The 20,345-nt window shown below is 36.3% G+C and overlaps 1 protein-coding gene across 1 annotated transcript; it reads right to left on the bottom strand.

Annotated features, from left to right (window-relative positions):
- Window positions 1–323: 323 nt before the first annotated feature.
- Window positions 324–713, bottom strand: LOC111880955 (uncharacterized). Its single transcript, XM_023877368.1, has 2 exons — window positions 581–713; window positions 324–502 (listed from the first exon to the last, which is right to left on the bottom strand). The coding sequence occupies exons 1-2, from the start codon at window positions 711–713 to the stop codon at window positions 324–326; spliced, it is 312 nt and encodes a 103-aa protein (XP_023733136.1).
- Window positions 714–20,345: the final 19,632 nt, after the last annotated feature.

The raw sequence follows: 20,345 nt of genomic DNA, 5'->3' as shown, positions 1-20,345 counted from the left end.
CCAAAAAAAATTATTAAAAACCTCGAAGTATGGGCACGACTAAAAATTGGGTTATGCGTTTTTAGCATGAGACCGTGCATTTTTGGCATGACATGTGCATTTTTCTTCTATTAAACTCAAAAAGCATGATTTTTTTGAACCCCAATTTGCTCTCGACCCTTAGATAAGAAAATTATTTTGCACCGAACCCCCGAAAAGACTCAAAAACATTGCAACACGGGTGATATAAAGTAAAATAAATAAAATTGAAAGAAATACTCCCAAGTTGCCTCTCGGTTAGCCGCCCTTGTTTCAAGTCATTGGTTCGACTTTACCCTTTTGATTCACTCAATGTAGTTCAGGCGTTCCAAGCTATCAACCTCTATGTCTTTCTCTTGGAAACCTTCATAGAAGACCTTTAACCTATGACCATTAACTTTGAATGCTTTTCCAGTTTTATTACTTTTAATCTCGACTGCACCATGACCGAATACATTAGTAACAATGAACGGTCCCACCCACCCTGATTATAACTTACCAGAAAACCATTTAAGTCAAGAGTCATAGAGTAATACATTTTGACCAATCTCAAAGGTCTTACGGGAGAGGTACTTATCATGGAACGCTTTGGTCTTGTCTTTGTAGATGCGTGAGCTCTCGAATGCTTCATTTTTTATCTCCTCCAAATCTTCAATCTCTAACTTTATATGAATACCCGCTTCATCAATCTTCATGTTTAGCTTTTTGACAGCCCAAAAGCATTGTGCTCTAGATACACCGGGAGATGACAGGCTTTTCCAAACACAAGTCTATAAGGTGACATCCTAATTGGAGTTTTATATGCACTTAGGTATTCCCAAAGAGCATCTTCTATTCTTAAACTCCAATCTTTGCAGTTTATGTTCACTGTATTCTCAAGTATGGACTTGATTTTTCTATTTGACACTTCAGCTTTTCCATTTGTTTATGGGTGATAAGTTGTGGACACCCGATGTTGGACTCCATACTTCTTGAGAACTGATCCGAGAGTTTTGTTGCAGAATGTGTGCCTTTGTCACTGATCAAGGCTTTTGGAGTTCCAAACCGACATAAGATGTTAGCCTTGACAAAATCTACAACAACTTTAGCATCATCAGTTCTTGTTTCCTTTGCCTCTACACATTTGGAAACATAATCACCAGCCAAAAGGAGCCAAAAGAATGTATAAGTTTCCAAAGGATGAAGGAAAAGGACCCATAAAATCAATACCCCATATGTTAAATATTTCACAAACCAAGATGGGGGTCACAGGCATTTAGTTTCGGGAACTCAAAGAACCAGTCATTTGACATCTGTCACAGCTTTTGCAAAAAATGTAAGATTCATGAAAAAGTCGAGACCAATAAAATCCACAGTCTAAAATTATTCTGGCAGTTCTTTGAGGACCAAAATGCCCTCCACAAGCATAACTATGACAAAAGTTAAGGATAGATTGTACCTAATGTTCTTCAACACATCTTCTTATTACCTAATCTGCATAATGTTTCCAAATGTATGATTCATCCCAAATGTACCTTTTCGCATCTTTCTTGATCTTATCTTTTTGTGACCATGTGAGATTGGGTAGGAATTTTCATGTGACAATGAAATTTCATATATCTGCATACCAATGTGATGTTCGGATAGAAAACAAGTGCTTGTCTGGAAATGTGTCATGAATGAGTGTCGCATCTTCGGGTTGAACTATTCAGCTCAAATGATCGGCGACCAGGTTCTCCTTCCCGCTTTTATCTTTGATCTCAATATCAAACTCTTGCAAAAGAAACATCCACCGTATTAACCTCGGCTTTGAATCTTTCTTGGTAAGTAAGTGCTTTATAGATGCATGGTCCGAATTCATAATCACTTTAGTTCCAGGAAGTATTGTCAGAACTTCTATAGGGAAAAAACAATAGCAAGAAAATCTTTTTCTATTGCGGTGTAGTTGCTTTGAGCACTATCAAGGGTCTTAGACGCATTGTAGCTGACATGATGTGCTCAATCCACATTTTGACCTAATACCTCCCCAACAACTATGTTGCTCGCGTCACACATGATCTCAAATGGGAGATCCCAATTAGGTGGTTGGATGATTGGAGCGGAGGTGAGTAAATCCTTCAAACGATAAAAAGCATAATTTCATGGCTAAGTAAACATAAATTCAACATCTTTTTGGAGTATTTGACACATCGGCACTGTTATCTTTGAGAAATCTTCGATGAACCGTCGATAGAAACCCGCATGACTAAGAAACGAATGAACTTCCCGAACATCTTTCGGGTAAGGAAGACTCTTGATAACATCTATCTTGGCTTTTTCAATTTCCATGCCTTTTTGGGACACAATATGACCTAAGATCAATCATTTGTCCACCATGAAATGACATTTTCATATTTAAGCACAAGATATGTGTCAATGCACCTTTGCAGAATTTTTGTTAGATTGCTTAAACATTCATCAAAGGAGTTTCTATAAACTATGAAATCAATCATGAAGACTTCAATGATGTTTCCAACATATTCAAAAAAATGCTCACCATGCATCTCTGAAATGTTGTGGGTGCATTGCATAGACCTAAAGGCATACACCTATAAGCAAATGTGCCACAACGACAAGTGAAGTTGGTTTTCTCTTAGTCTTCTGAGGCTACCAGAATTTGATGAAAACCTGAGAAACCATCTAAGAAAAAGTAGTGATATTTACCCGCTAATCTCTCTAACATTTGGTCAATGAATAGTAGGGGAAATGGTCTTTTCTCATTGAGGCATTCAACTTTCTATAGTTAATACAAACTCTCCACCCATTTACACACGGGTTGGCACCAAATCTCCCTCAAAATTCTTGACAACTGTGACACAAGCTTTTTTCAGAACTACCTGAATGGGGCTCGCCTATTTACTATTATAGATGGTGTCACACCCCAAAACCAAGAACGGCGGAAACGTTCTGGGGCGGAGGACGTCATGTATAGTATCACAACACAGTAATTGTAAATAAGCAAACAACATCATCCATTGCATTAAATATATAATTTTAATACAAGTGTGTTCTGTACAGTTATAGACACCAAAATAATGTAACACAAAATAATATGAGATGAGTCTTGAATGCACTCCATCTTCTCAAAAGCTGGCCTCGGTACCTGTCTACTGATGACCTGAGAATACAAGTTATTTTGAAAGAGTTTATCAGCATTAAGCTGGTGAGTTCATAAGTATTTTAGTGTCAATGTTTCTTGTAAAAATGTTTGAACCTGTCTCAATGTATAAGTCTGTAACAATGTAAACAAATGTTTTGAAAGTGTTTGTAAAAGTTTGAATCTCTCAGAAAATCCTATATTTTCAATAAAAGTAACCTTCTACCAAGGCTAAACTGTTTTGTAAATCTGTCTGTTGTAAAAGTGTGAGATTTCCCAAGTATAACTATCATTTGATAAAATATAGTTTGTACATTAATGCTTAAGTGAGATTATCACTAAACTATGTAATGGGTAAATCATTGTAGTACTGTAGCTTTGTATAATAAGACTACTCTTGTACTAAATACTACTACCTTAAACCGGATTTATATTAAGGTATATTGTGATAAATTGCACCATGCTATCGACTGGTAACAACGACATAATGAATGGTCGTAATAAAAGAAATGACGTTTGGCACCCGCAGACCTGCAGGTCCGGCTGTAGCTAGCAGCAAGGTGTAGGATAGTCAATCCAGTATAGATCTATACGCAAAATCACGCTCTCCCTCCAAGAGAATTCTGGCTAAAACTCGGGCCATGACATTTAAGGCATGCTCCGACACAGTGGATCACAATTGATATCGTATTCATGTATATGTAATGTTTCTCGTATATCTGTATATGTATTGTTTCTAGTATATCTGTATATGTATTGTTTCTCGTATCTCTGTATATGTATTGTTTCTAGTATATCTGTGTATGTATTGTTTCTAGTATATATGTATATGTATTGTTTCTCGTATCTCTGTATATGTATTGTTTCTAGTATATCTGTATATGTATTGTTTCTAGTATATCTGTATATGTGCTTGTTTCTAGTATATCTGTATATGTACTTGATCCTGCGTTACCCCGATGGTAACCAGCTAATGATGTACTGATGAGTATGAATATGGAAGTACTTTTATGTCTATACATGTATATATGATATATAAGTAATATGGAAACGACCTTCGGAGGGTCACCCAAAATCCCACCAGACCACATCCAAATCGAGAAAAAGGAAATAGGGCGGATGGCATTCCTAAGCCTTTTGAACATTATTTATATATCTATACATATATGGGCATGCAATTGAATATATAAAAGCATAAATAAGTTTTCATAAAACATTTGAAGCATAAATATAATTTCAAGAGAAGATTGACTTGATGTCGATCTATAAAACATTTTGAAGGCATAAGTTGATAAAACAGTTTAGGTATAAGAGGCATTTGTTTGAATCACAGTCTATAAGTAAGTTTGGATAGTAAAGCAGTTTGTAAAACATTTCAAAGTGAAGTAGTTTGAAAAACAGTTTGAACAGTGGTAAAAATCGTTGTTTTCCTAGTTATTAATCACATGTGATTAAATGCAATCACATGTGATTGAAACAATAACTATAAGTATTTGACTTGTATCCCCCCCCATAAAGTGTTATAAAACATTTAAAATCATTTCAAAGGTTGATTCAAGGGGTATGAACTCACCTATGGTGAGTCGTTTGAATTGCAGTGTCGGACACCGTGCTAGGTGGCAACCGGAGACTGGTTTACACGCACGAGCCTAGTTATCATATAATAAGCATATATATAACTAATTAGACAAATAATAACTTAAATAAATAAGTTAAGACACTTAGAAAACATGTAAACACTTTTATGAGTGTTTAAGGTTCAAATGGTTGCATCTAAGTTGCTACGGGACAAGGCAAAAGGGTTTGAAACATCAAATGGCCTTGTATAGGAGTTCACCAACCAACAAACCCCACACCTTGGAGTTTACGGCCGTAAACTCATGGGTTTATGGCCGTGAACTCCTCAAATGGTGGTTTTGGGTGTTTTTTGGTGCTATCTTGCTTCTAGAACACTCCTAGCTTTGTTGGAATAACACATGAAGTAGTTTAAGGCACTAGGATACTCCATTGTGGAGTTTACGGCCTAAAATCCATTCACCCTAGAGTTTACGGCCGTAAACTCTTGGATTTTAATTGTTTTGAGGCTCTTAAACATCAAGGATGGCTTCCATGAATTTATCTAAGGCTAATGGGGACAAGAGGCACACTTTTGTGCCTTCACTTGGAGTTTACGGCCCAAGATATGTTCCTTGGCCGTAAAATCCTTTTAAGGAGTGATTTATATGTGTTCTGCTCTCCATTCTAGTCCCAAGTATTCAAGGTAAATTGTCTTAAGGCTTAAGGTGTGCTTGGAATGATTTTTACCCTACAAAAAGGGGTTTACGGCCCAAGAGGGGTTCTTGGCCGTAAACTCCTACAAATTTATGATTTTGAAGGGTTTAGATGTCTTAAATAAGCACAAGCCTTTGAGGGTTAAAGTCTTTAAGCATTAGAGGAAGTTTAGGGCACTTTATGCCCTTGAAAAGGGGTTTACGGCCCAAGGAAGTTCCTTGGCCGTAAACTCCAATGACTTATGATTCTTGGATGATTTCTAACCTACAAAGATCATACCCTAAGTCCTTGGTAAGTTGTCTAACATGGGGATGGGTCTAGAAAGCATTAAAGTTCCATTTTGGAGTTTACTCCCCAAGAACGATCTTGGGCGGTAAACTCCCGGATCTTGAAATCTAAACATGTTATTGATGTTAATAAGCATCTAACAAGTATTGAAACACATTTAGTAAAGTAAACTCACAATATGGGATGAAAACCCGAAGATCCGTTAGAGAGAATATGGCTTTTCTCTATTTGGAATTGTGAATAATGAATTAATTTAATTCAGAAAACTATTTATAGTCCTGGAATATTTTGGCAGAAAATATTTTTATTCCTGATGTTGGACTGTACTATTATGAAACTTGAAATGCCCAAGTTTCACAAAACCAGGAGTATCTACTCTCCTGATTTCATCTAAAACATAAACCCTAATGTACACAAACTTGTTCGGAAAAGCTTGAAAATCACTGAAACTGAACTGGCTTCTATTGAATAGATGATGTTCGTACAAATGGAAATTTCGGGTTGTCACAGATGGGGTAGATCATACGTGCATCCAAAAGCTTCGTTATTTCTTTCTTTATAACCTCCATTATGGGTGGGTTCAATCTTCTTTATGCCTCTCGGGTTGATTTGATGTCTCTCTCCATGAGAATCTTATGCATGCACAAGGAAGGGCTCAAGCCCTTTATGTCAACAATTGTCCACCCAATATCCTTTTTATACTTTTTTTAGAAAAGTCACCAACTCATCTTCTTATGCAATGGGAAGTCTTCTCTTCTCCAAGTTATGCATACTTCAAATGATCTGGAAGTGTCTTCAATTCTAGCTTAGGTGCCTGCACTATAGAAGGAAGAAGTTTTGTGTTAGAAATGGGCAATTTCACATTGGTATTATCATACCTCATATTCTTCCATTCTTCCATGAACTCCACAATTTCCAGCAACTCCCTATCAAGCTTGAAATCTGCTATAATCTCATTGACTATATTGTTATCAAAATTTATGCTCAAAACTAACTCCAACAAATCATGGTTAGTCAACTCAAAACACTTTTAAGTTAAAGTTTGGATCATATCAACAAAATTTGTACAATGAACTTGGGTACCTCATTGCTTTATAGATATTAAAGTTGATGACCTCCCCATCGAATTCCATAGACAATGTACCATTGTAGACATCAATTTTTGTGCTAGCTATTTTTAAGAATGGTCTACCTAAAAGTATGGAACTCGAGGTTAGGTGGTCATCATCTTTTATATCAAGCACATAAAAATATGCAGGAAAGACAAGTTCATTAACTTGCACTAAAACATCATCTAATACACCTTTTGGGTGTACTATAGAACAATCTGCAAGTTGGATAATCACCCCGTTTTTTGTTAAAGTGCCTATGCCAATAGATTTATAAACATGATATGGTAAAACATTAATTGAAGCTCCTAAATCTAGCATATCACAAGGGACATAAAGGTTTCCCAATTTACAAGGAATGATGAAAACACCCAGATCCTTGCACTTTGGGGGTATCCTTTTCTAAAAAACTATAGAAACATTTTTAATTACTTTCACTGTCTCATTACCTTGCAGCTTCTTTTTAGATGTGCAAAGTTCCTTAAGGAACTTAGCATATCTAGGTAACTATTTGATTGCATCTAAGAGAGGGATGTTGACTTCAACTTTCCGGAACATTGCCATGATTTCACTATCTTCTCTCTCTTTTTTGTTGCCTCTCAATCTTGATGGAAAAGGTGGTGCTCTGATATTTGATTCTTTCTTTTCCGACTTCTTTTTTGTGACAACTGTCAACTTTCGTCAAACAAAGTCAACAAAAGTCAACCGGGCCAACTCAACTTGTATTATAATTTTATGAGGAATGTGATATTCCCTAACGTTTCTAATGTACCATTGGCAAGTTATAATACAAAGCACCTCTTTTGTTACCTATTATTGAATATAAACCCTAATTAGGGTTAGTAACGTAAAAAGTTCGATAATTCAATTATATATTGATTAGGAATAAATAATACTCATAACACAATGTAGTTGAGTTCATAAACTTTACAAATTCATAAGAAACGTTACATATTCAGATTCTTGGTGAATTTGTCACCAAATGCGACAAATTCCTTACTCGGCTTAAACACTCAAACTTTAACGAAAAGGATTAGGAATCATTCTAACATTCATGTAATGTATTATTATGCTTGATAATACTAATTTTCATAATAATTTGAAATTTTATTTGATTCAAATTAAGTAATTATACATCATTTTTACCACACTTTTTATAAAAAAAATCCCAAACTCTTATGAAAATTACCCATTTTTTTTTATAAAAGTAAAATAATAAGACCACCTCTGTCTTATATGACAACCTTGAATATTAAATTCAAGAAAACCACTCCATGTCCCCCATACCCACCCCCTCCGTCACCCTCCCTCCCTCTTCTCTTTAATTCGGTCGAAACACCCCCCCCCCCCCCCCATCGCATCTTCTTCATTTTTGTTCATCTCCTTCCTCAATAACAAGCTTTCTATCTAAAGGCTAATTTTCATAAGTTGGTTCTTGATATTTTGGTAAGTTTTTCCTTACTAATCTAGTGATTCTCTCTCTCTCTCTCTCTCTCTCTCTATATATATATATATATATATATATATATATATATATATATATATACTAGTTTTGTTATAATTACACACATTAATATGTGTTAATATCCATAGGATCTTCCAATCATCAAGTGTTCTTAACTTGAAATCTTTCATCTTCACCTCTTTATCCACCAATGTTGGGTCAAAATATGGTTTATACTTTGCTTTTTTGGGCAATTATATTTTTATCTAATATTTTATGAGCTTACAGTCTAGTTTACGGCTAGGTGGGGTTTACGGTCAGTGTTTACGGCCGTAAACCCATTTACGGCCCATGTTATCCGGCCCATGTTCCCCTTGTGTATATATAGGTGTTAGGGGTGAGGAGTAAAGATTGATGAACGTGTGAGACATAAACGAGAGAAGAGAGAAACTAGAGAGCATTTTGTGTGTGTGAATCTTTTGTATTTGGAACTTTAATTCTAATCAATTCATATAGAGATTCATATTATTCTTCTTCTCCTTCTCTTCTATTTGATCTGACATCATCTTTTTGATTGGGATTCTGCACCATCAAGCGGATCTGATTGATACACATGCAAATTAGGGACTTACAATTGGTATCTGAGCTTAGTTGTATCAGGTAATTTTGTCAGATTTGGAACATAATTGAATCTTATTTTCAAAATATTCTTGCGATTTTGGATAGATCTCTGAAAAATAAGGGGGGTTTGTTCTTCGTGTTATTAATAAAAAAGGGTTTTTAATCGAGTTTTGGAGCTTCAAAGTCGAAAAATCGGTGTTTTTGGTCGACACCTACGAGGGTGTGGAGGAGTTTGCGGCCGGCGGCTAGGGTTTCAGAGTTCACGGCCCGAGGTTCATGGTCCGGAGTTTGCTGCCTGAAGTTCACGGTCCGAGCTTGCGCCCTCGGAGTTTACGGCCGGTCTGAGTTTGCGGTCAGCAGCGTGTCCGAAGTTCACGGCCAGAAGGAGTCCTCGGAAGCAGCAGCATCGCTTCGCATTTAAAAAAATAGGAGTCCTCGGAAGCAGCAGCATCGCTTTGGCTTCAAGTTTCGCATTTTTGACACTTTTAACCCCAAAATTCAATTCCTTTTAATTTTAAATTCCTTTTTCATCGAAAATAAAAAAATAAAAATAATAATAACAAATAAATAAAAAAATTAAATTAAATTAAAATTAATAAATAAAATTATATTTTAATTTTTGACTTTTATTTTTTAACTTTTGACCTTAAATTTTGACTTTGACTTTCAAGTTTGACCCTAGACTTTAAACTTTGACTTTTTCGTTTAACTTTTAAATTTTCAAATTTAACTTTTCGGTTTGACTTTCAAGTTTGATTTTTGAGCTTGACTTTTTAAATTTGACTTTTAAGTTTGATTTTGGCTTCTAGTTGTGCTTTTTAATTGATTTTAAGGTCTACAAGGGAGTTGAAAACATGAAAGAGAGTCATCAGGAGATGTTAAGACAAAATTTCAACATGTTCAATTATATCCCTGGAGAAACCCTGGAAGCTCAGTTGCAAGGATTTACCACACTCACTACTAAGATGAATATAGCTGGGATCTTCTTGACCAAATCTAAGATAAACAAAAAGCTGCTGAATGCACTTCCGAAATCATGGGACATGAACGTGGCTATCATCAAGAAGGCAAAAGATCTCAATCATCTTAGGCTTGCTGATGTAATTGAGGAACTTGATGCTTTGAAGTGTAGAAATACAATGAGTTCTGTAAACCTTCCGGTAAATGAAGTTTCATGTTCTCATTCATGTGAAGTTTCATGTACACTATCTTGTGAAACCACGATTAAATTTCTTCGGGAACAAATTGATTTATTAAAAAGAGAAGTTGAGGACCTGAGATATGAAGGATATCAACTTAGGAAAGGACAAAAACCCTTTAAGGCCCAGTTAGAAACAAAAATAAAGGACTTTAGGAAGCTTCAGGAAGAATTCAGCAACAAATGTGAAAATTATGACTATATTAAGAGACAACTTGTTGTTGTAACTGAAGAACTTGACACATTGCAAATTAAGTGTGGAAAAACAGACGTTAGTTTCAAAAATTATACTGCGTCAAGTCAGACAGTCGAGTCATTATTTGAAACCCAGTTAAAATTTAAAGATAATCAAAACAAGAGTCTAGGGTATGATAGTGCTCCTCCACCTTTCAATCATAACTACACATCCATCCTTATGACACAGGATGAAATTGAAAGGGAGGCACATCTTCGATATGACAAGCGAGCTGGATTTGTGTCAGGAGGTATTCAGATTGAAAATGCTAATGTTTCTACTTCATGTGTAGGTAAAGTAGAAGAAGATGAGAACAAGGAGAACACTACTAAACAAACCAATGACTCCTTGAACTCAGAATTTGTTGCTTCGAATTCTGTTACTCCTAACATACCTGCCATTGAGAAATACAGGCCTCCAATTCCAGCACAACAGAGTGCCTATTGCAAGTGTGCATCTAGGATCAATAAGAGAAAAGGCAAGGATACGCCACCAGGGGCAGGAAGAAACAACTTCCCAGTGAAGAAAAAGACATGTTGTCACTATGGAACACCTGGACACATTGCTCGAAACTGTCCTAATTGCGTATATGCTCCCTACAACGTACAAGGATGGAAAAATGCGTCAAGTGGGAGATACTTCAAAAGAAACCCTTCTAGGTCACGTTCAGACAATGGTGACTGGAATGCGCAGAAGGCCAAGAATCAAAATCCCAAGGGAAAGAAGGGTTTGCCGACCAAGAAGTCCAATCCAAGAGATGCCCCAGCAAAACCAAGACCGGCTAGGTCAAAGTCATCTCGGCAGTCGGCTTCAAGTTCCAAATCAAACGCCGAGGCACCCATTGGATCGAAAAAGAAATAGGTTAAACCCAACTACCAATGGGTACTAAAGGCTCAATCTCCTAAATCTCCTAATGATTCTAATATTTCTACATCTTCTGTTTGCGATAAACAGGACATGTCATGGGAGAAAGTATCGTGTCTTGATGACAAAGGTCGACCTAGTTTCAAAATGGACTGGGTTCCAAAGACCAACTAATCCCGCTCTGTGTCGGAGCAGCTATGGAGGCATATCATTAGATTTTAGTTTTTTGATAGTGGTTGTTTCAGGCACATGATGTTGGATTAATGTCTAAGTCCATAACTATAATTGGTAAGACTTGACCCGACTCGACATGGTCCATTTGGGTTGTATGGCATGATGCACTTGGATAGACTAAATGAGAGAAATAAGACACTTATGGTTATTAATATATTATAAGTTCTAGTATATTAATAATAAGAATAATAATATTTAATTAGTATTGATCAAGAATTAATTTAGAATTAATTATGTGATCAAAAGAAGACTAATTAAATATATGGGTTGATTGTGCAAATCATCCATAACTTATATAGTGGGCCAAAGCTCCATGGATAATCAAGTTGGGTTAAACCCATAGGATGCTCCATGGAGGTTACATAACCCATGGGTCATGGAAATGAAAGGTCATGACAATTAGAGTTTACATGGTGTAACCCTAATTGTAACACACTATATAAGCATCTTATTATTCACCAAAATTGGCCACTAGTGTGTGTAAAAGAAGGGCTAGCCGATTTCATGAGCTGTGCATTTCTCTCAAGTCATTCCAAGTGTATTTGGTGTTGTGTGAACCATTTGAGGCGTCACACTTGAGGCACTAGGCACTCAAGCTTCTTGAAGACATTCTACATCAAAGAGGTATGTATTCTATCTTGTTATATTCATTGTTTTGTATGCTAGATTAGGATAATACCTTGGATGTTCATATTTGTATGTATAATAGAAAAAAACATAGATCCAAGGTATGAACTCACCTATGGTGAGTCGTTTGAATTGCAGTGTCGGACACCGTGCTAGGTGGCAACCGGAGACTGGTTTACACGCACGAGCCTAGTTATCATATAATAAGCATATATATAACTAATTAGACAAATAATAACTTAAATAAATAAGTTAAGACACTTAGAAAACATGTAAACACTTTTATGAGTGTTTAAGGTTCAAATGGTTGCATCTAAGTTGCTACGGGACAAGGCAAAAGGGTTTGAAACATCAAATGGCCTTGTATAGGAGTTCACCAACCAACAAACCCCACACCTTGGAGTTTACGGCCGTAAACTCATGGGTTTATGGCCGTGAACTCCTCAAATGGTGGTTTTGGGTGTTTTTTGGTGCTATCTTGCTTCTAGAACACTCCTAGCTTTGTTGGAATAACACATGAAGTAGTTTAAGGCACTAGGATACTCCATTGTGGAGTTTACGGCCTAAAATCCATTCACCCTAGAGTTTACGGCCGTAAACTCTTGGATTTTAATTGTTTTGAGGCTCTTAAACATCAAGGATGGCTTCCATGAATTTATCTAAGGCTAATGGGGACAAGAGGCACACTTTTGTGCCTTCACTTGGAGTTTACGGCCCAAGATATGTTCCTTGGCCGTAAAATCCTTTTAAGGAGTGATTTATATGTGTTCTGCTCTCCATTCTAGTCCCAAGTATTCAAGGTAAATTGTCTTAAGGCTTAAGGTGTGCTTGGAATGATTTTTACCCTACAAAAAGGGGTTTACGGCCCAAGAGGGGTTCTTGGCCGTAAACTCCTACAAATTTATGATTTTGAAGGGTTTAGATGTCTTAAATAAGCACAAGCCTTTGAGGGTTAAAGTCTTTAAGCATTAGAGGAAGTTTAGGGCACTTTATGCCCTTGAAAAGGGGTTTACGGCCCAAGGAAGTTCCTTGGCCGTAAACTCCAATGACTTATGATTCTTGGATGATTTCTAACCTACAAAGATCATACCCTAAGTCCTTGGTAAGTTGTCTAACATGGGGATGGGTCTAGAAAGCATTAAAGTTCCATTTTGGAGTTTACTCCCCAAGAACGATCTTGGGCGGTAAACTCCCGGATCTTGAAATCTAAACATGTTATTGATGTTAATAAGCATCTAACAAGTATTGAAACACATTTAGTAAAGTAAACTCACAATATGGGATGAAAACCCGAAGATCCGTCAGAGAGAATATGGCTTTTCTCTATTTGGAATTGTGAATAATGAATTAATTTAATTCAGAAAACTATTTATAGTCCTGGAATATTTTGGCAGAAAATATTTTTATTCCTGATGTTGGACTGTACTATTATGAAACTTGAAATGCCCAAGTTTCACAAAACCAGGAGTATCCACTCTCCTGATTTCATCTAAAACATAAACCCTAATGTACACAAACTTGTTCGGAAAAGCTTGAAAATCACTGAAACTGAACTGGCTTCTATTGAATAGATGATGTTCGTACAAATGGAAATTTCGGGTTGTCACAGATGGGGTAGATCATACGTGCATCCAAAAGCTTCATTATTTCTTTCTTTACAACCTCCATTATGGGTGGGTTCAATCTTCTTTATGCCTCTCGGGTTGATTTGATGTCTCTCTCCATGAGAATCTTATGCATGCACAAGGAAGGGCTCAAGCCCTTTATGTCAACAATTGTCCACCCAATATCCTTTTTATACTTTTTTTAGAAAAGTCACCAACTCATCTTCTTATGCAATGGGAAGTCTTCTCTTCTCCAAGGTATGCATACTTCAAATGATCTGGAAGTGTCTTCAATTCTAGCTTAGGTGCCTGCACTATAAAAGGAAGAAGTTTTGTGTTAGAAATGGGCAATTTCACATTGGTATTATCATACCTCATATTCTTCCATTCTTCCATGAACTCCACAATTTCCAGCAACTCCCCATCAAGCTTGAAATCTGCTATAATCTCATTGACTATATTGTTATCAAAATTTATGCTCAAAACTAACTCCAACAAATCATGGTTAGTCAACTCAAAACACTTTTAAGTTAAAGTTTGGATCATATCAACAAAATTTGTACAATGAACTTGGGTACCTCATTGCTTTATAGATATTAAAGTTGATGACCTCCCCATCGAATTCCATAGACAATGTACCATTGTAGACATCAATTTTTGTGCTAGCTATTTTTAAGAATGGTCTACCTAAAAGTATGGAACTCGAGGTTAGGTGGTCATCATCTTTTATATCAAGCACATAAAAATATGCAGGAAAGACAAGTTCATTAACTTGCACTAAAACATCATCTAATACACCTTTTGGGTGTACTATAGAACAATCTGCAAGTTGGATAATCACCCCGTTTTTTGTTAAAGTGCCTATGCCAATAGATTTATAAACATGATATGGTAAAACATTAATTGAAGCTCCTAAATCTAGCATATCACAAGGGACATAAAGGTTTCCCAATTTACAAGGAATGATGAAAACACCCAGATCCTTGCACTTTGGGGGTATCCTTTTCTAAAAAACTGTAGAAACATTTTTAATTACTTTCACTGTCTCATTACCTTGCAGCTTCTTTTTAGATGTGCAAAGTTCCTTAAGGAACTTAGCATATCTAGGTAACTATTTGATTGCATCTAAGAGAGGGATGTTGACTTCAACTTTCCGGAACATTGCCATGATTTCACTATCTTCTCTCTCTTTTTTGTTGCCTCTCAATCTTGATGGAAAAGGTGGTGCTCTGATATTTGATTCTTTCTTTTCCGACTTCTTTTTTGTGACAACTGTCAACTTTCGTCAAACAAAGTCAACAAAAGTCAACCGGGCCAACTCAACTTGTATTATAATTTTATGAGGAATGTGATATTCCCTAACGTTTCTAATGTACCATTGGCAAGTTATAATACAAAGCACCTCTTTTGTTACCTATTATTGAATATAAACCCTAATTAGGGTTAGTAACGTAAAAAGTTCGATAATTCAATTATATATTGATTAGGAATAAATAATACTCATAACACAATGTAGTTGAGTTCATAAACATTACAAATTCATAAGAAACGTTACATATTCAGATTCTTGGTGAATTTGTCACCAAATGCGACAAATTCCTTACTCGGCTTAAACACTCAAACTTTAACGAAAAGGATTAGGAATCATTCTAACATTCATGTAATGTATTATTATGCTTGATAATACTAATTTTCATAATAATTTGAAATTTTATTTGATTCAAATTAAGTAATTATACATCATTTTTACCACACTTTTTATAAAAAAAATCCCAAACTCTTATGAAAATTACCCATTTTTTTTTATAAAAGTAAAATAATAAGACCACCTCTGTCTTATATGACAACCTTGAATATTAAATTCAAGAAAACCACTCCATGTCCCCCATACCCACCCCCTCCGTCACCCTCCCTCCCTCTTCTCTTTAATTCGGTCGAAACACCCCCCCCCCCCCATCGCATCTTCTTCATTTTTGTTCATCTCCTTCCTCAATAACAAGCTTTCTATCTAAAGGCTAATTTTCATAAGTTGGTTCTTGATATTTTGGTAAGTTTTTCCTTACTAATCTAGTGATTCTCTCTCTCTCTCTCTCTCTATATATATATATATATATATATATATATATATATATATATATATATATATACTAGTTTTGTTATAATTACACACATTAATATGTGTTAATATCCATAGGATCTTCCAATCATCAAGTGTTCTTAACTTGAAATCTTTCATCTTCACCTCTTTATCCACCAATGTTGGGTCAAAATATGGTTTATACTTTGCTTTTTTGGGCAATTATATTTTTATCTAATATTTTATGAGCTTACAGTCTAGTTTACAGCTAGGTGGGGTTTACGGTCAGTGTTTACGGCCGTAAACCCATTTACGACCCATGTTATCCGGCCCATGTTCCCCTTGTGTATATATAGGTGTTAGGGGTGAGGAGTAAAGATTGATGAACGTGTGAGACATAAACGAGAGAAGAGAGAAACTAGAGAGCATTTTGTGTGTGTGAATCTTTTGTATTTGGAACTTTAATTCTAATCAATTCATATAGAGATTCATATTATTCTTCTTCTCCTTCTCTTCTATTTGATCTGACATCATCTTTTTGATTGGGATTCTGCACCATCAAGCGGATCTGATTGATACACATGCAAATTAGGGACTTACAATTGGTATCAGAGCTTAGTTGTATCAGGTAATTTTGTCAGATTTGGAACATAATTGAATCTTATTTTCAAAATATTCTTGCGATTTTGGATAGATCTCTGAAAAATAAGGGGGGTTTGTTCTTCGTGTTATTAATAAAAAAGGGTTTTTAATCGAGTTTTGGAGCTTCAAAGTCGAAAAATCGGTGTTTTTGGTCGACACCTACGAGGGTGTGGAGGAGTTTGCGGCCGGCGGCTAGGGTTTCAGAGTTCACGGCCCGAGGTTCATGGTCCGGAGTTTGCTGCCTGAAGTTCACGGTCCGAGCTTGCGCCCTCGGAGTTTACGGCCGGTCTGAGTTTGCGGTCAGCAGCGTGTCCGAAGTTCACGGCCAGAAGGAGTCCTCGGAAGCAGCAGCATCGCTTCGCATTTAAAAAAATAGGAGTCCTCGGAAGCAGCAGCATCGCTTTGGCTTCAAGTTTCGCATTTTTGACACTTTTAACCCCAAAATTCAATTCCTTTTAATTTTAAATTCCTTTTTCATCGAAAATAAAAAAATAAAAATAATAATAACAAATAAATAAAAAAATTAAATTAAATTAAAATTAATAAATAAAATTATATTTTAATTTTTGACTTTTATTTTTTAACTTTTGACCTTAAATTTTGACTTTGACTTTCAAGTTTGACCCTAGACTTTAAACTTTGACTTTTTCGTTTAACTTTTAAATTTTCAAATTTAACTTTTCGGTTTGACTTTCAAGTTTGATTTTTGAGCTTGACTTTTTAAATTTGACTTTTAAGTTTGATTTTGGCTTCTAGTTGTGCTTTTTAATTGATTTTAAGGTCTACAAGGGAGTTGAAAACATGAAAGAGAGTCATCAGGAGATGTTAAGACAAAATTTCAACATGTTCAATTATATCCCTGGAGAAACCCTGGAAGCTCAGTTGCAAGGATTTACCACACTCACTACTAAGATGAATATAGCTGGGATCTTCTTGACCAAATCTGAGATAAACAAAAAGCTGCTGAATGCACTTCCGAAATCATGGGACATGAACGTGGCTATCATCAAGAAGACAAAAGATCTCAATCATCTTAGTCTTGCTGATGTAATTGAGGAACTTGATGCTTTGAAGTGTAGAAATACAATGAGTTCTGTAAACCTTCCGGTAAATGAAGTTTCATGTTCTCATTCATGTGAAGTTTCATGTACACTATCTTGTGAAACCACGATTAAATTTCTTCGGGAACAAATTGATTTATTAAAAAGAGAAGTTGAGGACCTGAGATATGAAGGATATCAACTTAGGAAAGGACAAAAACCCTTTAAGGCCCAGTTAGAAACAAATATAAAGGACTTTAGGAAGCTTCAGGAAGAATTCAGCAACAAATGTGAAAATTATGACTATATTAAGAGACAACTTGCTGTTGTAACTGAAGAACTTGACACATTGCAAATTAAGTGTGAAAAAACAGACGTTAGTTTCAAAAATTATACTGCGTCAAGTCAGACAGTCGAGTCATTATTTGAAACCCAGTTAAAATTTAAAGATAATCAAAACAAGAGTCTAGGGTATGATAGTGCTCCTCCACCTTTCAATCATAACTACACATCCATCCTTATGACACAGGAAGAAATTGAAAGGGAGGCACATCTTCGATATGACAAGCGAGCTGGATTTGTGTCAGGAGGTATTCAGATTGAAAATGCTAATGTTTCTACTTCATGTGTAGGTAAAGTAGAAGAAGATGAGAACAAGGAGAACACTACTAAACAAACCAATGACTCCTTGAACTCAGAATTTGTTGCTTCGAATTCTGTTACTCCTAACATACCTGCCGTTGAGAAATACAGGCCTCCAATTCCAACACAACAGAGTGCCTATTGCAAGTGTGCATCTAGGATCAATAAGAGAAAAGGCAAGGATACGCCACCAGGGGCAGGAAGAAACAACTTCCCAGTGAAGAAAAAGACATGTTGTCACTATGGAACACCTGGACACATTGCTCGAAACTGTCCTAATTGCGTATATGCTCCCTACAACGTACAAGGATGGAAAAATGCGTCAAGTGGGAGATACTTCAAAAGAAACCCTTCTAGGTCACGTTCAGACAATGGTGACTGGAACGCGCAGAAGGCCAAGAATCAAAATCCCAAGGGAAAGAAGGGTTTGCCGACCAAGAAGTCCAATCCAAGAGATGCCCCAGCAAAACCAAGACCGGCTAGGTCAAAGTCATCTCGGCAGTCGGCTTCAAGTTCCAAATCAAACGCCGAGGCACCCATTGGATCGAAAAAGAAATAGGTTAAACCCAACTACCAATGGGTACTAAAGGCTCAATCTCCTAAATCTCCTAATGATTCTAATATTTCTACATCTTCTGTTTGCGATAAACAGGACATGTCATGGGAGAAAGTATCGTGTCTTGATGACAAAGGTCGACCTAGTTTCAAAATGGACTGGGTTCCAAAGACCAACTAATCCCGCTCTGTGTCGGAGCAGCTATGGAGGCATATCATTAGATTTTAGTTTTTTGATAGTGGTTGTTTCAGGCACATGATGTTGGATTAATGTCTAAGTCCATAACTATAATTGGTAAGACTTGACCCGACTCGACATGGTCCATTTGGGTTGTATGGCATGATGCACTTGGATAGACTAAATGAGAGAAATAAGACACTTATGGTTATTAATATATTATAAGTTCTAGTATATTAATAATAAGAATAATAATATTTAATTAGTATTGATCAAGAATTAATTTAGAATTAATTATGTGATCAAAAGAAGACTAATTAAATATATGGGTTGATTGTGCAAATCATCCATAACTTATATAGTGGGCCAAAGCTCCATGGATAATCAAGTTGGGTTAAACCCATAGGATGCTCCATGGAGGTTACATAACCCATGGGTCATGGAAATGAAAGGTCATGACAATTAGAGTTTACATGGTGTAACCCTAATTGTAACACACTATATAAGCATCTTATTATTCACCAAAATTGGCCACTAGTGTGTGTAAAAGAAGGGCTAGCCGATTTCATGAGTTGTGCATTTCTCTCAAGTCATTCCAAGTGTATTTGGTGTTGTGTGAACCATTTGAGGCGTCACACTTGAGGCACTAGGCACTCAAGCTTCTTGAAGACATTCTACATCAAAGAGGTATGTATTCTATCTTGTTATATTCATTGTTTTGTATGCTAGATTAGGATAATACCTTGGATGTTCATATTTGTATGTATAATAGAAAAAAACATAGATCCAAGGTATGAACTCACCTATGGTGAGTCGTTTGAATTGCAGTGTCGGACACCGTGCTAGGTGGCAACCGGAGACTGGTTTACACGCACGAGCCTAGTTATCATATAATAAGCATATATATAACTAATTAGACAAATAATAACTTAAATAAATAAGTTAAGACACTTAGAAAACATGTAAACACTTTTATGAGTGTTTAAGGTTCAAATGGTTGCATCTAAGTTGCTACGGGACAAGGCAAAAGGGTTTGAAACATCAAATGGCCTTGTATAGGAGTTCACCAACCAACAAACCCCACACCTTGGAGTTTACGGCCGTAAACTCATGGGTTTATGGCCGTGAACTCCTCAAATGGTGGTTTTGGGTGTTTTGTGGTGCTATCTTGCTTCTAGAACACTCCTAGCTTTGTTGGAATAACACATGAAGTAGTTTAAGGCACTAGGATACTCCATTGTGGAGTTTACGGCCTAAAATCCATTCACCCTAGAGTTTACGGCCGTAAACTCTTGGATTTTAATTGTTTTGAGGCTCTTAAACATCAAGGATGGCTTCCATGAATTTATCTAAGGCTAATGGGGACAAGAGGCACACTTTTGTGCCTTCACTTGGAGTTTACGGCCCAAGATATGTTCCTTGGCCGTAAAATCCTTTTAAGGAGTGATTTATATGTGTTCTGCTCTCCATTCTAGTCCCAAGTATTCAAGGTAAATTGTCTTAAGGCTTAAGGTGTGCTTGGAATGATTTTTACCCTACAAAAAGGGGTTTACGGCCCAAGAGGGGTTCTTGGCCGTAAACTC

Source organism: Lactuca sativa, chromosome 5, assembly GCF_002870075.4.
Source record: "Lactuca sativa cultivar Salinas chromosome 5, Lsat_Salinas_v11, whole genome shotgun sequence".
In the NCBI taxonomy this organism is placed as follows: domain Eukaryota; kingdom Viridiplantae; phylum Streptophyta; class Magnoliopsida; order Asterales; family Asteraceae; genus Lactuca; species Lactuca sativa.
Note: the sequence above shows the minus strand (reverse complement) of the source record. Positions and strands in the feature narration are given on the sequence as shown.

Excerpts from the sequence above, each read along its gene's own strand:
- LOC111880955 (XM_023877368.1), bottom strand. The coding sequence starts at position 713 with ATGAAGATTGATGAAGCGGGTATTCATATAAAGTTAGAGATTGAAGAT. Across the intron at positions 503-580 it reads CCATGATAAGTACCTCTCCC|GGTGGGTGGGACCGTTCATT; the intron begins GTAAGACCTTTG and ends AGTTATAATCAG.